At 49.9% G+C, this 19,037-nt stretch overlaps 1 protein-coding gene across 1 annotated transcript in view; it reads left to right on the forward strand.

Annotated features, from left to right (window-relative positions):
• The window catches only part of LOC134381114 (uncharacterized), a 260,084-nt gene that overhangs the window by 18,966 nt on the left and 222,081 nt on the right, over positions 1-19,037 (forward strand). Inside the window, exon 3 of the mRNA XM_063101162.1 lies at positions 16,634-16,735. Within this exon, the coding sequence (XP_062957232.1) occupies positions 16,634-16,735 (102 nt within the window). The remainder of the gene's footprint in view (positions 1-16,633; positions 16,736-19,037) is intronic.

Here is a 19,037-nt window from a genome sequence, read left to right on the forward strand (position 1 = left end):
CCGGAAGATGGAGGAGTTATACTACAAATACTGTGAGTATTTGGTACCCGCGATTTTGTATTTGCAGGTAGTGTGTGGATGTATGTGCATTTGAGGGCATAAGGTGGCATGTTTGCATATTTGTCGTGTGCTAGGTAATTGTGGGTATACTGGAGGGTATGGCGGGTGGAGAGCCACATGTGTGTCGATTTTGTGTGTGTATTCAAGGGGCATGGTGGTTTGGATGAGTGTTTTTGGGCAGTGTGTGTTTCTGGTTTCAGTAGGGTTATATATTCTGGGAGTTGAGCGTACGTGTATCTGTTAGAGAGTTGGGGTTCTCTGTTTATATGGAGGGGAGTGGGGGAAGTGTATTTATCTGTATTAGAGCTGTGTGATATGGTTCTTTGTTAGTATCTGGGGATGTGGAAGCCGGTTCCTACTGGACTGAGATAGGTTGGGATTTGGGCATGGTTTTATGTGTATTTGTAAATGGTATGCCGTAGCCATCTCTGTGTGTCTTGGGCGTGGATGCTGGTTTGTGTGTATATCCATGAGCAGGTGGATGGATTATATGTTTATTCGTAGTGTATGGGATGGCTGGCCAGTTATCTCAGTTGATTAGAGTGCAGCTTGTAATGCAAAGGTTAAGTGTTCGGATCCCTGTACCTGGTCAGCCGCCAAAAAAAAAAGAAAAAAGAAAAAAGTATATATATACATTTATATATATATATATGTATACATATACATATATATATATATGTGCATGGGATTGCGAGTTTAATCGAGACCTAGTGAGGTCCGTTTGTCCGATGTGCCGTGGGTAAATAATGGAAGTTTTAATTATTAGGCCAAGTAATGGAGAACAGGTGGCTAAAGCTCAGAAAAACCCTGTACTTGTTTTTAGTTGTTTTACAAATCCCTTTTTCCTATCTTATTGTCTTCGTGATGAAGTGATTTCTGTCTAGTAGTACATTTTTATGTTATGCTATTTATTTTTAGCGTATCTATTCCATGTTTTTGCTTTATGGTTACCGTGAGGCTTACCACGAACGTCTTAGGGTTATAACGGGTAGTTTGAAACTTTAAAAACTGACAATAACTTAACTTTGATTGCAAAGAGAAAAAGAATTAAAACGAGAAACAAACTCTACACGTTGACATCGTTTCTCACCACATTTTGACTTTTTTAATGTTTGTATTTACATCTTTTTGTATTTCCTGGCTTTTATACCATTTTTGCAGTTGTTATCTTTAAGAGGTTCGTCTTTTCGTCTTCATACTAAAGGCATGACCGGTTTTCTGGAACTCGATCACTGCTTTGGAACTAAATTGCTGCTCTGCTGTTTTTCCCTGTCTGGGTAAGACCTATGGCAAGCAGCGGAATTAATTTCTGACCTTTTAGTCACTTTTAGGTCAAGAAATGACTCCACGGGAGCACATAATCTGTGTGAGAACTTTGGTGAGGAATTGAGTCTTTCCCACAGATCGTGCCCCTCGCAGCACTGTGTGGAAGCTCTGCCGATGAGAACACAGCACACCTGCTGAGGTCCCACAACAGTACACCTTTGGATGTTCAGCCCTCAGGGCACTCCAGATGTTCCTGTGGAAGTGTCTGGAGACGGGCTTCCCATGGGGATTCCCAGACCGGTGGGAAAGTTGAGTGCCAACCTCCATTTCTCTGCTCTCATCTTGGATACTGTGGATGTGCTGCTGTGAACATGGGTGTGAAAATATCTCCATGAGACCCTGCTTTCAGTTCTTTTGAGTATATACCCAGAGGTTGAGTTGCCAGAACATATGGTAATTCTGAGTTTAATTTTTGAGGGATAGTAATAGTGTTTTCTACAGCAGCAATGCCATTTTCCATTTAAACCAGCAGTACAGAGGATTTCCAGTTTCTCCACATGTTCACCAACAGTTTTTTTTTTTTGTTGTTGTTGTTAATGGTAGCCAGTTTAATGACCATGAGTTGGTTTCTCATTATGCTTTTGATTTGCATTTCCCTAATGATTACTGATACTGAGCATTTTTTCATGGTCTTTTGGTCATTTGTATATCTTCTGTGGGGAAATGTCTATTCAAGTCCTTTGTCCATTTTGGAATTTTTTTTTCTTTGTTGCTGTTTTCAGGAGTTCCCTATATTTTTGGAACCTCATTTCTTTCCCTTATTTAATTAATTAATTAATTAATTTATTTATTTATTTGAACCTTATTTTTTTCCCTTATTTACTGATTTGCATATGTTGAACCATCCTTGCATCCCTGGGATGAATCCCACCCACTTGATCATGATGTGTCATCTTTTTGATGTGTTGTTGCATTCTGTTTGCTAATATGTTATTGAAGATTTGTACATCTGTGTTTGTCAAGGATAGGGGCCTGTAGTTTTCTTTTTTTGTTCCATCTTTGGTTTTAGGATCAGGGTGATGTTGGCCTCATAGGATGATTTTTGGGAGAATGGCCTCTCTTTCCCTTTTTTGGAAATGTGTGCTCTCCTCCAGCTGCAATGACAATGTTGGCTCCACTAGTGAATTTATTTGAAAGGCACTGTGCTCAGTGGCATGGCTTGTATGCTTGTCCCGTGGTGGCAGTTAGTGACATTACGTCTTCACGAGATCTCACAGTCGATACTTCCATAATCCTCCTTTTGATGCACTTTCCATTGTTATGTCTGTCTACATTTGTTTCAGAACATTTCATTTGTTGGACAGATGGGGCGATACATTTGCAATTTCTTTCTGATTTCTTTATGGAACGTGTGCAGTCGTAAGTGAGCATCGTTCATCTTTCTAACCTGAATATAGTTGCATATTCAGAGGTGAAGTTGTATGCTATCTTGGCAGCATTGTGGAGATTGAGACAGTAACAAGCTAATGGTAAGTAGAGTCATTTGAACTTTTGGTGTGTGAAACACAGATTTCAAGTGTTTATCTTTTTTTCAAGTTTCAGTTGGGAAAATCATGCTGTTACTCTTTCATATTCCTCTTTTGGATTTATGCACATCTGTACGAATCATTAGTTTCCTATTTCATTACATAATATTCTTTAAGAAGATGCATAATGATGGCCTTTGCGAATGGGTTTTTCTCCATTTCTTTCTTATTTCTCCCTTTGAAATGACTACTGTTTTTTTAATTTAAAAAGTCTGCTCCAGTATCTTGAGTAGGTCTAACGTAAGTGATGGGTTCTTTTTTGTAGTGAGATGTACAAATCCGATGAATCTCTCTAAGTGTTTGTTCTTAGACATCATACTTCGTCGTCTCCAAAGACCAAGCAAATGAGGTCTCTCTTTTGTAGTCAGAAAAAAATTAAAAGCTGATGAACGTAATTTTCTTTTCTTTCTTTCTTTCTTTTTTTTTTTTTTTTTTACAGTGGATGTGTCATGCCCCTTGTCATTCCTTAGAGTCACTTCATGACCTTTTAGAATGTGGTGGGGTGGGTAGAAATAGCATATCTTTAATTTTAAGAGTGTCGGATTTGTGGGAAAGGAGGTGTGCAAGGAATCAGCTTTCTGAAGCCACCAGTGCCCTGAAGGCACCGGGATGAAGCGCGTTCTCAAGCCTCACAGGGAAATCTAACATTGTGTTCAGATACCACTGGCTCCTTTATGATGTTCTCAGTAACTGAGTGTGAAGGTACCAAGTCTTCCTCTTTATTTGTGTTTGTTTGTTTGTTTAATTTTTAATTTTGATTATAGATATTTATGGTGCACAGAGTTGACTGTTGGTATTTGTGTGCAGTATGTGACGATGAAATCAATATTATTAGTGTGTTCGTCATTAGAAATTGTAATTATTCTTTGTGTCCTTTGCCCAACCAATCCCTAAGCACCCTGCCCCTCCTCCTTTCTGACCTGTAGTAACTATAGGTCTGTTCTCTTTTCAACACTTTACTGTGGTCTCCCTTCCTCTCTCCCACCCTCCCTCCCACTTATAAGTGAGGGCATACAGTATTTCTCTTTCTGTGCCTGGCTTATTTCGCTTAGCATAATTTTCTCCAAGCTCATCCGTGTTGCTGCGAATGGAAGAATTTCATTCTTTTGTATGGCTGAGTAGTATTCCATTGTGTGTATAGCACATTTTCCTTGTCCAGTTGTCTGTAGATGACATTTCGGTTGGTTCCATGTCCTGGCTATGGTAAACAGAGCTGCAACAAACATGCATCCCTTCGACATGATGATTTCCATCACTTGGAGTATGTACCCAGAAGTGGGATTGCTGGATTGTGTGGTAGTCCTGTGTGTTGTTTGAGAAGCCTCCATAGTGTTTTCCATAATGGTTGTATTAATTGACAGTCCCAGCAACAGTGTGGAAGGGTTCCCCTTTCTCCGCATCCTCCCTGGTATTTGTTATTCTCTGTCCTTTTGAAAATAGCCAGTCTAACCGGGGTGCGAGGATGTCTCAGGGTGGTTTTGATTTGCCTTTCCCTAATGATTAGTGATATTGAACATTTTTCGTGTACCGGTTGGCCATTTGTTTGTCTTTCTCTGAAAAATGTCTCTGCCCATTTTAGTACAGAATGGTTTGCTTATGTGCTGTGGGGTTGTTTGAGTTGCTTATGTTTCTGGATATTAGCCCCTTGTCTGTGTGCTTCCTTTGCTGTGCAGAGGCTTTATGGTTCGATATAATGCAATTTGTTTACTTTTATTGCTTGTGCTTTTGGGGTTTTATTCATAAAGTCTTGGCCCAGTCCTACATCCTGAAGTATGTCCCCTGTGTTTTCGTCTAGGAGTTTTCTAGTTTCAGTTGTTATAGTTGAGTCTTTAATCCCTTTTGAGTTGATTTTGTGTACGGTGAAAGGTATGGGCCTAGTTTGATTTTTCTACACACGGATATCCAGTTTCCCCAGCACTGTTTATTGAAGATGTCCTTTCCACAGTGTATATTCTCGGTGGCTTTGTCAAAGATAAGTGGCCAGTAATAAGTGCTTATTTTATGTCAAAAGAATGGAAACACTTCAAATAACCTAACATTCAATCTCAAATAAGTAGAAAAACAAAAACACTCTTATCCCAGAACTAGTAGATGGAAAGCAGTAATTAAGGTCAGAGTCGAACTAAATGAAGTAGAGACCAAAAGAATGATGCAAAAAATCAATGAAGCAAAAAGTTGGTCTTTTTAGGGGAAAAACAAACTACACAAGCTGTTGGCCAGCCTACTTAAAAAAGAAGAGAGAGGGCCCACATAACAAAAATCAGAAATGGAAAAGGAGACATTGCAACCGATTCCACAGAAATACAAAGAATCATTAGAGGTTGTTAGGAGCAACTATACTCCAACAAATTTGAAAACCTGGAGGGGATGGATAGCTTTCTGAACACACGCAAACTACTGAGACTGAACCAAGGAGAAATGCAAAACCTGGAGAGACCAATAAGAAGCAATGAGACTGATGCAGTCATCAACAGTAGCCCAACACAGAAAAGCCCAGGACCAGATGGCTTCACTGCTGCATTCTACCAAAGCTTTAAAGAAGAATTAACAGCACTCCTTTTCAAACTATTCCAAGAAATTGAAACAGAGGCCATCCTCCTAAATTAATTCTATGAAGCCAGCATCATCCTGATCCCCAAATCAGACAAAGACACAACGACAACAAAAAATTACACGTCAGTAACCTTGATGAACATAGACACAAAAATCTCCAACAAGATATTAGCAAACAGAGTACAACAGCACATCACAAAGATTATACACTGTGATCATGTGGGTTTCATCCCAGGGATGCAAGGATGGTTCAACAGACATATATCAATAAATGTGATACACCACGTCAACAAAAGCAAAGGATAAAAACTATATGATTATCTCAAGAGATGCAGAAAAAGCATTTGAGAAAATTCAGCATCATCCCTTCTCGATAAAGACCCTTAACTAAGTAGCTATCGAAGGAAAATATCTCAATCCAACAAAAGCCATATATGACGATCACACTGCCAACATCGTCCTGAATGGGGAAAGATTGAAAGCTTTTCCTTCAAGAGCAGGAGTAAGAGAAGGATGCTCACTCTCACCACTCCCATTTAACATAGTATTGGAAGTACTAGCCAGAGCAATCAGGCAAGAGAAAGAAGTAAAGGGCATCCTCATTGGAAAAGACAAAATCAAACCGTCACTTGTCACGGGATTGGACGTGATCCTATATATAGAAAAATCCATAACCTCTACCAAAAAACTCCTAGAGCTCCTGAGCAAATTCAGTACCGTGCGGGATACGAAATCAGTGCCCCAAAATTGGTAACATTCTCATACAGCAACAACAAATAAGCAGGAAAAAAAAAAAAATCAAGAAAGCCAGCCCCTTTACGATAACTATGAAAAGAATAAAATACCTAGGAATAAATTTAGCCAAAGAGGTGAAAGATCTCTACAATGAGAACTACAAAACTCTGCCGAAAGAAAGAGGACACCAAGAGGTGGAAAGACATTCCTCGTTCATGGATTGGAAGAATTAATGTTGTGAAAATGTCCGTAATACCAAAAGTGATCTACAGATTCGGCGCAATCCCCATCAAAATACCAATGACATTCGTCACAGAAATAGAAAAAGCAATCCTAAATTCATGTGGAAGAGCAAAAGACCCCAATAGCCAAAGCAGTCCTGAGCAGAAAAATAAATAAATAAATAAATGAATAAATAAACAAATAAAAAAATAAAATAAAATAAAATAAAATAAAACAAAACAAAACCAGAGGCATTATACTACCTGACTTCAAACTATACTACAAATCTGTAGAAGGTACCAAGTCTTTACGGAGCTTTGGAACTCCCACCACTCTCAAACTGCCAGTTCACTGGTGAGCTAATCTTGTAGCTTCTGGATGTAGGACCTAGTTACTTTGCTGTCTCCATTTAAAATAATGCAGTTGCCATAGTGAATGAGGTTTCAGAGGGCTGTGGTCCAGACAGCCTCGATTTCTCACTGTCATTTGCATGCAGTATTCTCACACCAAGTTGGGTGACTACTTCTCATTTACCTTTATGAACCCCCGGAGTCACTCGAGACGGCTTCATAGTAAGTAAAGGCTATCAAGCAGTTACTGGAGAGAGATGGAGATTTGGCCAACTGGCTCCTTGCAGCATGCATTAGCTATTGTCTGGTGTCTGTCCATGTTCCTCCTCAGTCCAATCCAAAGTCAGGAGAACTTGAACTTGCATTTGAAAACATGACCGCTCACAACACCTAGCCGGCCTCAAGTTCGGGGAATTTTACACTTCTCTAAAGTATAGGTGAAAGTTAGATACTATGGAATTAATATCGAGACTCATTACTGAGAATCTGTGGACCATGGTGAGAGTTATAACTGTTGGTTTTCCGGTTTGATTTCCCTTTCCTGCTGTGTCATCACAGGGGGAAGAGAGAGTTCTGGTGTCTCCCCCTCTTCTTATAAGGGTGCTAATCTCCATCATTAGGGCTCCACCCTATGATCTCCTCTTACCCAAACAACCTCCCAAAGGCACCACCCCCAGATACCATCACGATGGGGCTTAGGGCTTCAACATACGGATTTGGCGGACACAACATTGAGACTGTAACAGCCCTCCAGCCGGCCCCAGTGTGCAGGGTCAGGGGCAGATTGTAAGGTTGAGGCAGGGCACGGTGCTGGGGAAGCAGAGGTTCTGCCTCCTCCTGGGAACTGTTCAACCACAAAAGGGTCAGGTGGTGAGGACAGGAGTAGCAGCAGAAGCCCCGAGGTGTGACCGAGATGATGCCCGTGCCCGACTGAGTGCCCTCACGTACTAGGGCATGGGCCAAGTCCCCTCCAAACATGACTTGCTCCACATTCCTGAAACCTAAGAGGGGCTCCTGAGGACAGCTCTGAATGTGGAAGAGTCAGGGAACTAGTGAGGAGTGGGTCCAGGGCTCCAGCCTTCGATCCCCACGTTTTCCCTCAGCGCCTGATGTGCGTGCTGAGCTGGACAGCAGGGACAATAGTGGCTTCCCGTGAGGATGCCACCAACGAGGACCTTCATGGCATGATGTTCTGGAAGTTTCTGGGCTTGAGGGCCGTGGTGTGCAGCTTCACACCACACCGCCTTAATCTAGCCAAGCTCTGAGGCCTTCTCCAATGTGGAGACCCACCTGGGAATAGGAGGGGCAGCAGCCAGGTGACCCGCCACCAAGAGTTAACTTCCTTCCCACTTCACAAAGGCACAGGGGCGGGTGGGACATGGATGCTGCTGACGTGGGACAGGGGAGGAAAGGTGCAGAGGAGCATCTGGGGGCTAAGCAGCGAGCTCCGTGGGTGGATGGGCGGGAGACGCCCAGACACGGCCCCTTCCTCCCCCAGCAGACAGCCAGGCCACCGTGGTGCTGGACGGCTTTGCCCACCTGCCACTGTTGCTGGGACACCCCCACCCCATGACCACAGCTCTGCATGTGGGGGCCGACACCCTTTTAGTCAAGGATCCCACATGGGCCCTGGGGGAGGAATCAGGTCTCAGAATCTAGAGAAGAAGGTGATGGTCGGGCACCGGTGGGTCCTTGGAGCCTGGCATCTCCCAGATCCTTCCTTGCCCACAGGCCTGTCTCCACTTAGTGGCACAGACGTGAGAACAGAGGCAGTAGTCCCAGGGCATTTCCCAACAATACCACATTTATTCACAATTATCTACAAACCCCTATTACATACAACGCCCCCAACGTGCTGCCTCCCCTCTCCCCCACCCTGATCCCCCATCCAGACCCCCCCCCACCCTCTCTCCCCTGTCTTGCCTCCCCGACCCTGCCCATAGCTGAGGAGCAGCTGGGTCAGCACTGGGTGATGGGAGCTTGGGATCCCTCGGGCTGCAGGATGCAGTGAGGGTCAAATCCAGTCCAGAGGGGCTGGCACCAGTGCTGCTGCTTCCTCCTCCCAGAGACCAGTGGGTCACCCCTCCTCTTTTGAGGACGTGAGGGCCGAGCCGGACGCAGAGCAGGGACGGGGCTCAGGGACAGCCCCCAGGGCTGCAGGTTGCACTGCAAGGTCAGGAAGAAGTCCAGGCTGGGGAGGTCCTCCTCGACCTCACTGGACCTGGCTGCCGGGCCCTGCGCGGGCATAACAGGACAGGCTCCCCTGAGACCAGGCGAGGAGGGTCTGTGGCCCTGGGGAGGGGAGCTGAGATGGGCAGCCCTCAGCTTGCGTGACTCCTGATGACCTGGCCAGAGGGCAGGCTCCTTGGGCCTGGGCAGGTCGGTGTTGTCTCGGCTGCGCTGTCGAGGGTCATGGGAAGCCGCCTCTGCTGGGCAGGTTTCTGTGACGACCCCTCCTTGGGGGCCATGGTCATCTCTCTCTCCTCCTTGGCCAGCTGCAGTCTTAGGATGTGACTCCAACTGGGGTGTGCCATGACCTGGGGTGGCCCCCACACCTTCTGCCTCATTTGGGGCCACGAGGCGCTTTTCCACCAGCTGGGGGGAGCAAAGTGGCACTCACTGGCTCTGCCCCAGGTGTGGGGAGGGGCTGGCAGGATGGTGGAGACCCTGCATTTGGGCGGGAGGTGGCGAAGGTGAGAGGACGCTTGGCTTGGTGTCAGAGGCAGGGACTGTGACTGTGCTGTGCCCTGCTGGGCCTCCTTCCAGCTTCGCCCCCTGCCCTCCCTCCCTGGCTCTGTCCTCTCCTTCCTGCTCTTTTGCACCTACTCCTCTCTGACCCAGGCAGTTCCCCTCAGGAGGCCATGCACCTCCAGCAGGGTAAGACTAGACAAAGTGACGTGGGCTTCAGGGGCACAGGGGCACGTCTTCCCCCTGGTCTGCCTGGTGCCCTTCCCTCCCCTGGGTGATCTGGTGGCCCTCTCTCCCCTGGGTGCCCTGGTGTCCCTCCCTCGCCTGGGTGACCTGGTGTCCCTGCCTCCCCTGTGTTACCTGTGCTAGGGTGAGTCCTTCTTCCTGCTCCAGCACCTCAGTCAGAGCCAAGGGATCCAAGTTTGGGTCTGGGGAAAGCAAAGCTGCCAGGAATCGGGGGTGGACGATGGCCTCCACCTGGAGCAGGGGGAAAGGGGCGTGAGTGTCTTTGGCAGGGATTGAACTGCAGCCAGGGGGACCTCGAGGAGAAGCAGAAAGTAATGCCTGTCTCTCCTGTCCACACAGCAGGGTCGTTCTAACTCATGGCCACTAGCAGCTATACACAGACTTTCTCTGTCTCTCACACACACACTGCTCCGTAGCTGAGGGATGAGTAGAACTGAAATCCGTGGGGCTGGGACTGCCGTTCCCCAGAAAACCTCCCCACACGAGGGCTCCAGGCCAGCCCACCTTGGTGATGAAGTCTTCCTGGGAGCACAGCTTGTTAATGTAGCTCAGGAGATCTGGGTCAGGGTCAGTCCCGTCCTGCTCCTGCTGCTCCTCGATATCTCCACCCTCCCAATTTGCATGAGGCCCCAGCAGTGCCTCCGTGATATCCACATACTCCTGGACAGCTTCTGGTGGGATCTCCTTGGGTGCCTTGGCCTGGGGCAGCTGCTGGGGTCTGCGTGACAGCGGGCGAGTGGATGGTGCCCTGCGGCCAGCCTTCCTGGGAGCGCACCCTAGGACAGGAGGGAGGACAGGTGCGTGGCTGGGCTGCCGCGGCCACCTCCAGCCACACTGGGGGAGGTTGGAACTGAGGGCCATGAAATGGGTCCAGGCTGGACGTCAGGCCCCGTGGGAGGATACACTACCCGAGGTGGGTCATGTGAGACTGAGTTACCTGGAAAGACTTTGGGGCCACCAAGATTCTGGGACTCCTCCGCACCCAGCACCGCTTCCCGGGAAGAGTGTACACTGGGTCCTGGACAGCCAAGGCCGATAGCGGCTATGAAACTACTGGATCAGGCCAATACCTAGTTCTTGATCCAGGGCAGTGGAGCCCCAGGTTCTCACTGGCTGCTCTCACTGAAAGAGCAGGTGCTCCCTCCCCTTGCAGGAAAGGGACAAGATGAGGGCACAAGGCCTCCGCAGGCCCCCTTCGGCCTTTGCGTTGGCTCCTGTGGGAATATGCTTGCCGTACCTGACCGTGGCACAGCGTTGGGGACTGGTGGCCCTGGAGGAGCAAGCTTTGGCGGGGCTGGAGGAGGTAGGCCCTGGGGCCCCTTCACACACTGCCGCATCCGGAGCTGCATCTCCTCCTCAGCTTCAAGTTCCATGAACCTGGCGGGTAGAGGGGAGAGCCATAGCCATGCTGAGAGGGAGGCCTGGCCAGGGATGGGGGAAGAAGGGCTTTGGGTGGGCCGGGCTGCTCCCCCACCTGCAGAGCAGTTGCAGGGGTACGCTGGCTCACCTACACCTGCAGGGCAGAAAACATCCAGGGGGGCTTCCTGAATCAAGGCCTGTGTGACCCAGGCCCGGCCCTCAGGGGACCCTGCTCCTCCTATCCCTGCCCAGGGCCACTCAGAAGAGCTGACAGCCAGAAGCTCGGTCAGGGATGTGACTGACTGCAAATGACATGAGGAATCCTTGCCCGGATCCAGGAATCCTGGGCTGGTACTGTGAGCCCCTGACAATAGCCTGGGAGACAAGGGCCCCGGAGATGTTGCAGGAAGTGGGAGCTAAGCTGAGAGGAGAGGGTGCATTTTCTGTGAGGGTGATTGGTGTTCACGGAGTGGATTGCCGTGCAGCAAAGGCAGGGAGGCCAGAGACGTGTCTGGGGGTGTGTGAGGTGCTGGCTTCCCCTGCCCAAGCTCTTCTACCCCAGCCCATTCTGGGATGGCAGGTGACCCATTTCTGGCCACTTTTCATGAGGAGACGTGGTCCCAACTTGGCCAGTAGTCACTAGCTTCCCTTCTGCAGGGTCCCCACAGCTGGAGCCGACCCCTACTGGGCTGTGCTGGTTACTCTTCCCCGTCCTCATTTCAGCATCAGGGCAGGGGTAGACCCGAGGCCAGGGGAGGGTGGAGATTCCGGGGTGGGACCCAGGTGGGTGGAGAGCTTCCCCGGGGGAGGCAGGTCCCCAGGGAGGGGCCGGACCTAGCGGATCCCCCTCCTCATGGCATCCCTGCCGATGAGCCCACCGCACCAGCCCCCCTCCCCCTTTTCACCCACCCTCAGCCCGCCCCACAGCCCCTCAGGCCCTGCCTCCCTGACTCACTTTGCTGCCATGTCGTAATAGTTCCTGCGGTCGTAACTGCTCGTGCCCTGCCATTCCTGCATGGCCCGCCGCACTCCGTCCTCTAGGCTCATGGTGGGCTTCAGCCGGGCCAGGGATCGAAGCACTGGGCTGTAAGTCCTCAGGGTCAGTCACAGTGCACGTGCCCTCCTTCCATCCCAGCTGACCGGCCCACACCCGTGTCTCTCCACATCACACCTGTCCTGTCACCTGTCCCTGTCCTCCCAGTGTGGGCTCTTCAGCCTCCAGGAGAGCCAACATGTGTCAACCTCAGCACCAAGGGACTGCTTGGCCTCTCTGACTTCCCTTTGAGGCCTCACTATTATTGTGTGTTATGGACTGAATGTGTGTGTCCCCCAAATTCACAGGTTGTAGCCCTAACTTGCAATGTGATGGTATTTGGAGGTGGAGCCTTTGGGGATCATCAGGTTTAGATTAGATAACTAGGAGGCCCCGTGATGGGATTTGTGTCCCTGTGAGTGGGAGAAGAGGAAAAGACAGCAGAACTCCCTGTGATGTGAGGACACAGCCATCGAAAGCCAGGCGGAAAGTCCTTGCCCGGAACTGAATCTGCCGGGACCTCATCTGGGACTTCCGCTTCCTGAGCTGGGAGACATGAAAGTCTGTTGTCTAAAGCACCTGGCCTGTGGCGTTTTGTTATGGCAGCCTGAGCTGACCGAGAAGTGCCTAGAATGACCGGGAAGGGAAGGTTAAAATGCACGTTCCAAGGCCCCAGGACTGAGCATTTAATCAGCTCCTGGTGACTCTCTAGAGAGGCAGCCCTTGGGGACACAGCCTCAGAGTCCCTCAGCGTGAAGAGCAGGAGCGCGGATCCAGAGCCAAAGGAGACCGGTGCCTGAGCTGACCGGGCAAGGCCTGGGGGGCTCCATTTAGGGACTCAGGACAGCCTAGGGCACCTGGGACTTTGGTCGAAGGGGAACTCCGACTGCTCAGGATGTGGGGGACATTGAAATCATTGGGGACAAGGATTTGGGGGCCCCTTTAATTTATACACTGTGTGCAGCTTTCCGTGGAGAGCAGCCAGTGTGGGAGCGGGGCAGGTATGCAGCCATGTCCCGTGTCCCGTGGACTAGGATACGTGCTCCATGTGATGGCCCCAGAACCACGAGGGCCTGCAGGTGGAAGGAGGCAGGTGTTGGGGAGGGAAAGACAAACGCTCCTGGCTACGGACGTCGCTGCCTCCCATCACCTCAGCCCCCGGTCCTGGGCTCCTGGGCTCACAGTCCCCTCACTCCCTGTGGTGGGACATGTGACTTTGGGAGCAGTTTCCTATTCTAGGTTGCCTGTTCTTAGTGATGACATTAATAATCATCATCATCATCATAATAACGGCAACAACAGTAACGAGGGACAGCACATGCCAGAGACTGCTGAGTGCATCAGACATGAGTCAGACAATCTTCCCATCCTCCGAATGAAGTGGAATCGTCTGTCTGTCTAGGAGGCATTCAGGGATAAAGAAGGCGACTCTGCGCAGCATCCAAACCCAGTGGTGGGGACCCAGCCAGGTCCCAATGTGTGGCTTGACTACCTCAGTCTCCTTGCTAGAGTTCTCCAGAAGAGTGAGGGGCTACATGTGTAAGGTTCCTCCTGTGGCCTGTGCCTTCTCCCCCCCTGCCCCGGGTCCCTCCATGTGACGTCCCGAAGCCATCCGCACTCAGGTCCTGTGCTGGGCATGAGAGGACACGGGGAGGAATCACGGGTGAAGGCAGAGGCCTAAATCCAAGTTGTGGCTCATGTCACACCAGGAACTCACTGTGGCCTTTGTCTTCTGTGCAGATGATGGTGATTGTTAAAAACCAAGTTTGGTGGACTCACAGGGTGTTGAGGGTCAGTTGACCTAAGGCTGGTGAATGTACGTCGTGAACCGGAGTGGGACATTAATTAAATTGCTGAGAATGCCTGGGCCGTCGCCCACGTGACCTCCATCCAAGTTCCCCTAAATAGGCTGCCCTCCTCGTCCGTCCTTCGTTCCCCTTCGTGTGGGAGCGGTGGGATTAGCTCCATCCCCCAAGGAGGGCACTCACATGAGGAAGCAGGACAGAGCTTCAGCATCAGGACTCTGGGGCAGGTGCCCGCGGGCCAGGGACTTGAAGCGCTGCCAGCGTCGGAAGTTGTCGTAAACACTCCTGGGGTTACAGGAGTCCTCTGGCGCGGCCTTGGCCTGGGAGGGGGCCTTGCCGCCCTCCCCACCAGCCCCATGTGGATGTGTCCCGTCGTTCCCTGGGCCCACGGTCTGAGCCGGCTGGGCTGCTGGAATGGGGGCTGGGAGGGTGTGGCCTGGGAACCAGTACCCCTCGCCAGCCCGCGTGCCCCCGATGGATGCAGCAGGCATCACGGTCCCTACAGCAGGAGCTGCCAACAGCAGGGGAGCAGGACACTGAGCACCCCCGCAGAGGGCCCCTGGAGCACTCCAGTTGAGGGGGGCCTGAGCCAGGACAGTGGTCTGAGTGTGAGAGGGCTCTGCTGGAGCCCCTTGTGTCCTGACTGGGACAGTGATGTTGAAAGTCCCGGCCCCACTCGGGCCATGGCCAGCGGCTCCCACCCCCTGAGGCGTCCTGGGGAAAGCAGACCGCACCAGGGGGCCACCAGGAGGGAACGCTGACATCACGAGGGCAGGTGGGGGCTGCTCGCAGGGCGGCCCGGGGCCTGGGTCGGAAGCAGGCGTGGGAAACAGCGGACCGAAGGAAGTGAACGGAGGGTTCAGGGTCACGTTGGGCCCCAGCACTGCAGATGCTGTGGAGACAGAGGAGAGGGGCGGATGAGCAGGAGACGCGGCCACCAGGGCGGAGGCTCTCCCTTCCCTTAGAGTCAGCGTGAACCAGAGCGAGGCATCCCAGCAGGTGAGGGCCATAGGACGGGGAATTGTGCAGTTTGTCCCCAAGTGAATTTCATGCTCCCCCTCAGGTGGAGGATCATTCTACTAGAGAACTTGCTTCTCGTTCACTGAGACCCTCTGAGCCCTGTCAGTCAAGAAGTAACACCTAAGCTTCCCCTGCCTCTGAGAAGCTCCCCAGGGTGTCCCCGGCACGTGGACCCGCCAGCCTCGTGGGGTTGCCCCTCGATGTGAGTTGGGGTGGACTGTGCTTGGCGGCACAACGCCCCTCAGTGTGCGCACCCCCACGAAGGGCACCTTCTCCAGTGCCAGTTGCAGGCGCCCACATGGCCTATGTGAAGCCAGCAGATTCACAAGGTTATGAGCCCTTCTCTTTCTCAGTGCTCCTTTCCCTGATGCTCCTCATCAACCCGTCGTAACCCAAACAAATGAACTTGAACAAAACGTGTCCCCAAACGAGCGCCCAGGAGCCCTGATGGTACCCCAGAATGCAGTAGCCCAGTGAGGACATGCTTCTCCTGGTACCACCCACAGCAAACATCGAACAGGGGCCAGGTTCGGGGCACACTTGTCCCCATGCACAGTGGTTCGTGCTGTCACTGAGGCAGCTCTGTTGTCAGGAGGCGGTCTGTGAGTTAGATGATGAATTCCCTGAGACCCTGTCACTGCACAGGCAGAGAGGGCTGCAGAGGACTAGAAAGGCCAGGAAATGCGGAGCCCTGTGGCTCCCAGTGGAGGTTCATAGAGACTGGAACAGCTGCTGGTGGTTAGAGTTGGCCGTGGGTAATGGAGACCTTCTGTGATCCTTCTCCTTTGAGCTCTCAGTCATGGCCCACAAAGAACCAGGCATGAGCCAGTGTGACAAAGTTGTCTGGATACATCCCTGTTCACTAGGATTTCAGGTCAACCCTAGTCAAGGAGAGCAAGGTCCATAGGACATGGTCCTAATTAACCAGGACGTATGTCCTAACTTTGAATAATAACAGTGATAATAACAGTAGATCTCCCTAATGGTGTGCTGCTCTGCTTCCTCTCTCGAAAAGGAAACCAGCCTTTCAGAACCTTCCACTGTAAACCCAGCAGCACGCCTCATCCGTCCCCTGTTCACGATGGGCTAGACATGGAGTATGAGCAAAGTCTTCATCTCCACATGAAATGTAGGGCAGAGGACAGGCCATGAGACAGGGTGGAAGATGAATGGGTCTGAAGACCCGAGTGTCCCCCAAAGGGACAGCAATTCAGAACAGCTCAGGGAAGAGCAAGCCCCATCTTGTTTGCAGTTTCTGGCTGCCCTGTCCCTGGTGAAGAAAGACAACAGCGATCTGGACCGAATGAGAAGCCATCTCTGGGCAGAAGTGAGCCGAGACTGGACTGCTGCACTTAGAGCGACGTCCAGCCTCACTGACGGAGGGGATATTTCACGGTAATCTTGGTCAGAGAGAACTGTTCCACTGAACGGTTTTCTGGCTGAGACCGTTTCTCCCCGCTACTCCTGTAAGATCTAGAATACTCCACTTGGTGTCCCTCAGGACAGTACCATAGCACAAGCTCCAGGTGTCTGAAGAAAGGACGCAGGACTCAGGCTTTGTTCTTGAGCCCCCCGGTGGCACAAGCACGACACAATCCACCACTGCCTACAAACACACGTTGACCTGTGTTGACTTAGAAACATAAGTCACCCGTTTCCCTTCTGGAAAGAGTCAGTACAACTGCTGTGTCCTTTCTCATCACCCGGTAGGTTTCTCCGGAGGCATCTGGATCCACCTGTGAGAAGCCCCCTTCCCCCTGCAGCCTCAGGATGCCAGTGGCTTCCCCCGTCTCCCGGGTGAGATGTCCTTGGGTAAGTCCAGTGCTCTCTCTTCCTCTACTTCCACCCAACCAGCTGTCCCAGGGCAAGTGTCACATTTGAACTCCCATGGATTTGAGGGGTGACAGGGGTGTGATAACACACCCCAGACCCTGCAGACTTACCTCCCTTTGAAGCCATCCCCGTAGGCTTGGGGACTGACCACGGTGGCACGGCAGTCTCCACGGTGAGAAAAGTCAAGCGCAGGACCCAGACAGCAAACTGTCAACTGCAGATGCTCAGGGTCCAATTTTAAATGTCAACAGGCTTAGAATGTAGCTCTCCAGAATTCTGCAGTGGGGGAGGGGTGGGGGCAGTTGGGCTGGTGGGGGTGGGGAGACATACCGTGCAGGGTTCTGGCAGGTAGGCAGGATTCTGAAGGTCCCTCAGATTATACAGGGGCAGCACAGTGGGTGTGTGCCTCTGAGGCAAGTTTCCAGTTGTTTCTCAGATTCACAGCACAAGGCTTCTGCCTGGTGTTCTACTCACTTCATTTCTTTCTCAACAAACCAGTTTTTGTGCCCCTCAGCCAACCCTGCTGTAGAGTGGCTGCACTTTCTGAAGGTAGCTCAGAACAAGGAATCTGATAAATACAGGGATTGTAAGGGAGGTAGGGGGAATGAGTGTCTGGAAATAGGTCTGGATTGTCTCAGCACGTCCAGCGGGCTGGGTTGCTGTATGCACATCATTCCGTAGGAAGCAGTCCTTGTACGCTCAGCTACTGTCCATTGCTGCGACCTCTGCAGACTCCCGTGGACTGGCCTTACGTACGTACGATCCCCTTTGCTGGAAAGCCATGAAAATTCATGACAGACAGCTGTGTCGCCTACATGTCCAAGACCAGAAATTCCATCATTTAGTGTCTGGGTATTATGTTGTTGTTAAGTGTTTTAATTTTTGTGTATTCAGGGTATGCTGCATGGTCCTGTGTGTTTGTTTTTTGTGATCTTCAGGAAATGTGTATGAGCATTTCAGTGGGTGAGGGCAGATCTATAATGATTTGTGGGGAGTAGTAGGATGAATAGGTGCAGGTGCAGGGTGGGATTTGTCTGGTTGTGTATTCCGGAAGATGGAGGAGTTATACTACAAATACTGTGAGTATTTGGTACCCGCGATTTTGTATTTGCAGGTAGTGTGTGGATGTATGTGCATTTGAGGGCATAAGGTGGCATGTTTGCATATTTGTCGTGTGCTAGGTAATTGTGGGTATACTGGAGGGTATGGCGGGTGGAGAGCCACATGTGTGTCGATTTTGTGTGTGTATTCAAGGGGCATGGTGGTTTGGATGAGTGTTTTTGGGCAGTGTGTGTTTCTGGTTTCAGTAGGGTTATATATTCTGGGAGTTGAGCGTACGTGTATCTGTTAGAGAGTTGGGGTTCTCTGTTTATATGGAGGGGAGTGGGGGAAGTGTATTTATCTGTATTAGAGCTGTGTGATATGGTTCTTTGTTAGTATCTGGGGATGTGGAAGCCGGTTCCTACTGGACTGAGATAGGTTGGGATTTGGGCATGGTTTTATGTGTATTTGTAAATGGTATGCCGTAGCCATCTCTGTGTGTCTTGGGCGTGGATGCTGGTTTGTGTGTATATCCATGAGCAGGTGGATGGATTATATGTTTATTCGTAGTGTATGGGATGGCTGGCCAGTTATCTCAGTTGATTAGAGTGCAGCTTGTAATGCAAAGGTTAAGTGTTCGGATCCCTGTACCTGGTCAGCCGCCAAAAAAAAAAGAAAAAAGAAAAAAGTATATATATACATTTATATATATATATGTATACATATACATATATATATATATGTGCATGGGATTGCGAGTTTAATCGAGACCTAGTGAGGTCCGTTTGTCCGATGTGCCGTGGGTAAATAATGGAAGTTTTAATTATTAGGCCAAGTAATGGAGAACAGGTGGCTAAAGCTCAGAAAAACCCTGTACTTGTTTTTAGTTGTTTTACAAATCCCTTTTTCCTATCTTATTGTCTTCGTGATGAAGTGATTTCTGTCTAGTAGTACATTTTTATGTTATGCTATTTATTTTTAGCGTATCTATTCCATGTTTTTGCTTTATGGTTACCGTGAGGCTTACCACGAACGTCTTAGGGTTATAACGGGTAGTTTGAAACTTTAAAAACTGATAATAACTTAACTTTGATTGCAAAGAGAAAAAGAATTAAAAAAGCGAGAAACAAACTCTACACGTTGACATCGTTTCTCACCACATTTTGACTTTTTTAATGTTTGTATTTACATCTTTTTGTATTTCCTGGCTTTTATACCATTTTTGCAGTTGTTATCTTTA

Source organism: Cynocephalus volans, chromosome 6 (genome assembly GCF_027409185.1).
Source record: "Cynocephalus volans isolate mCynVol1 chromosome 6, mCynVol1.pri, whole genome shotgun sequence".
In the NCBI taxonomy this organism is placed as follows: domain Eukaryota; kingdom Metazoa; phylum Chordata; class Mammalia; order Dermoptera; family Cynocephalidae; genus Cynocephalus; species Cynocephalus volans.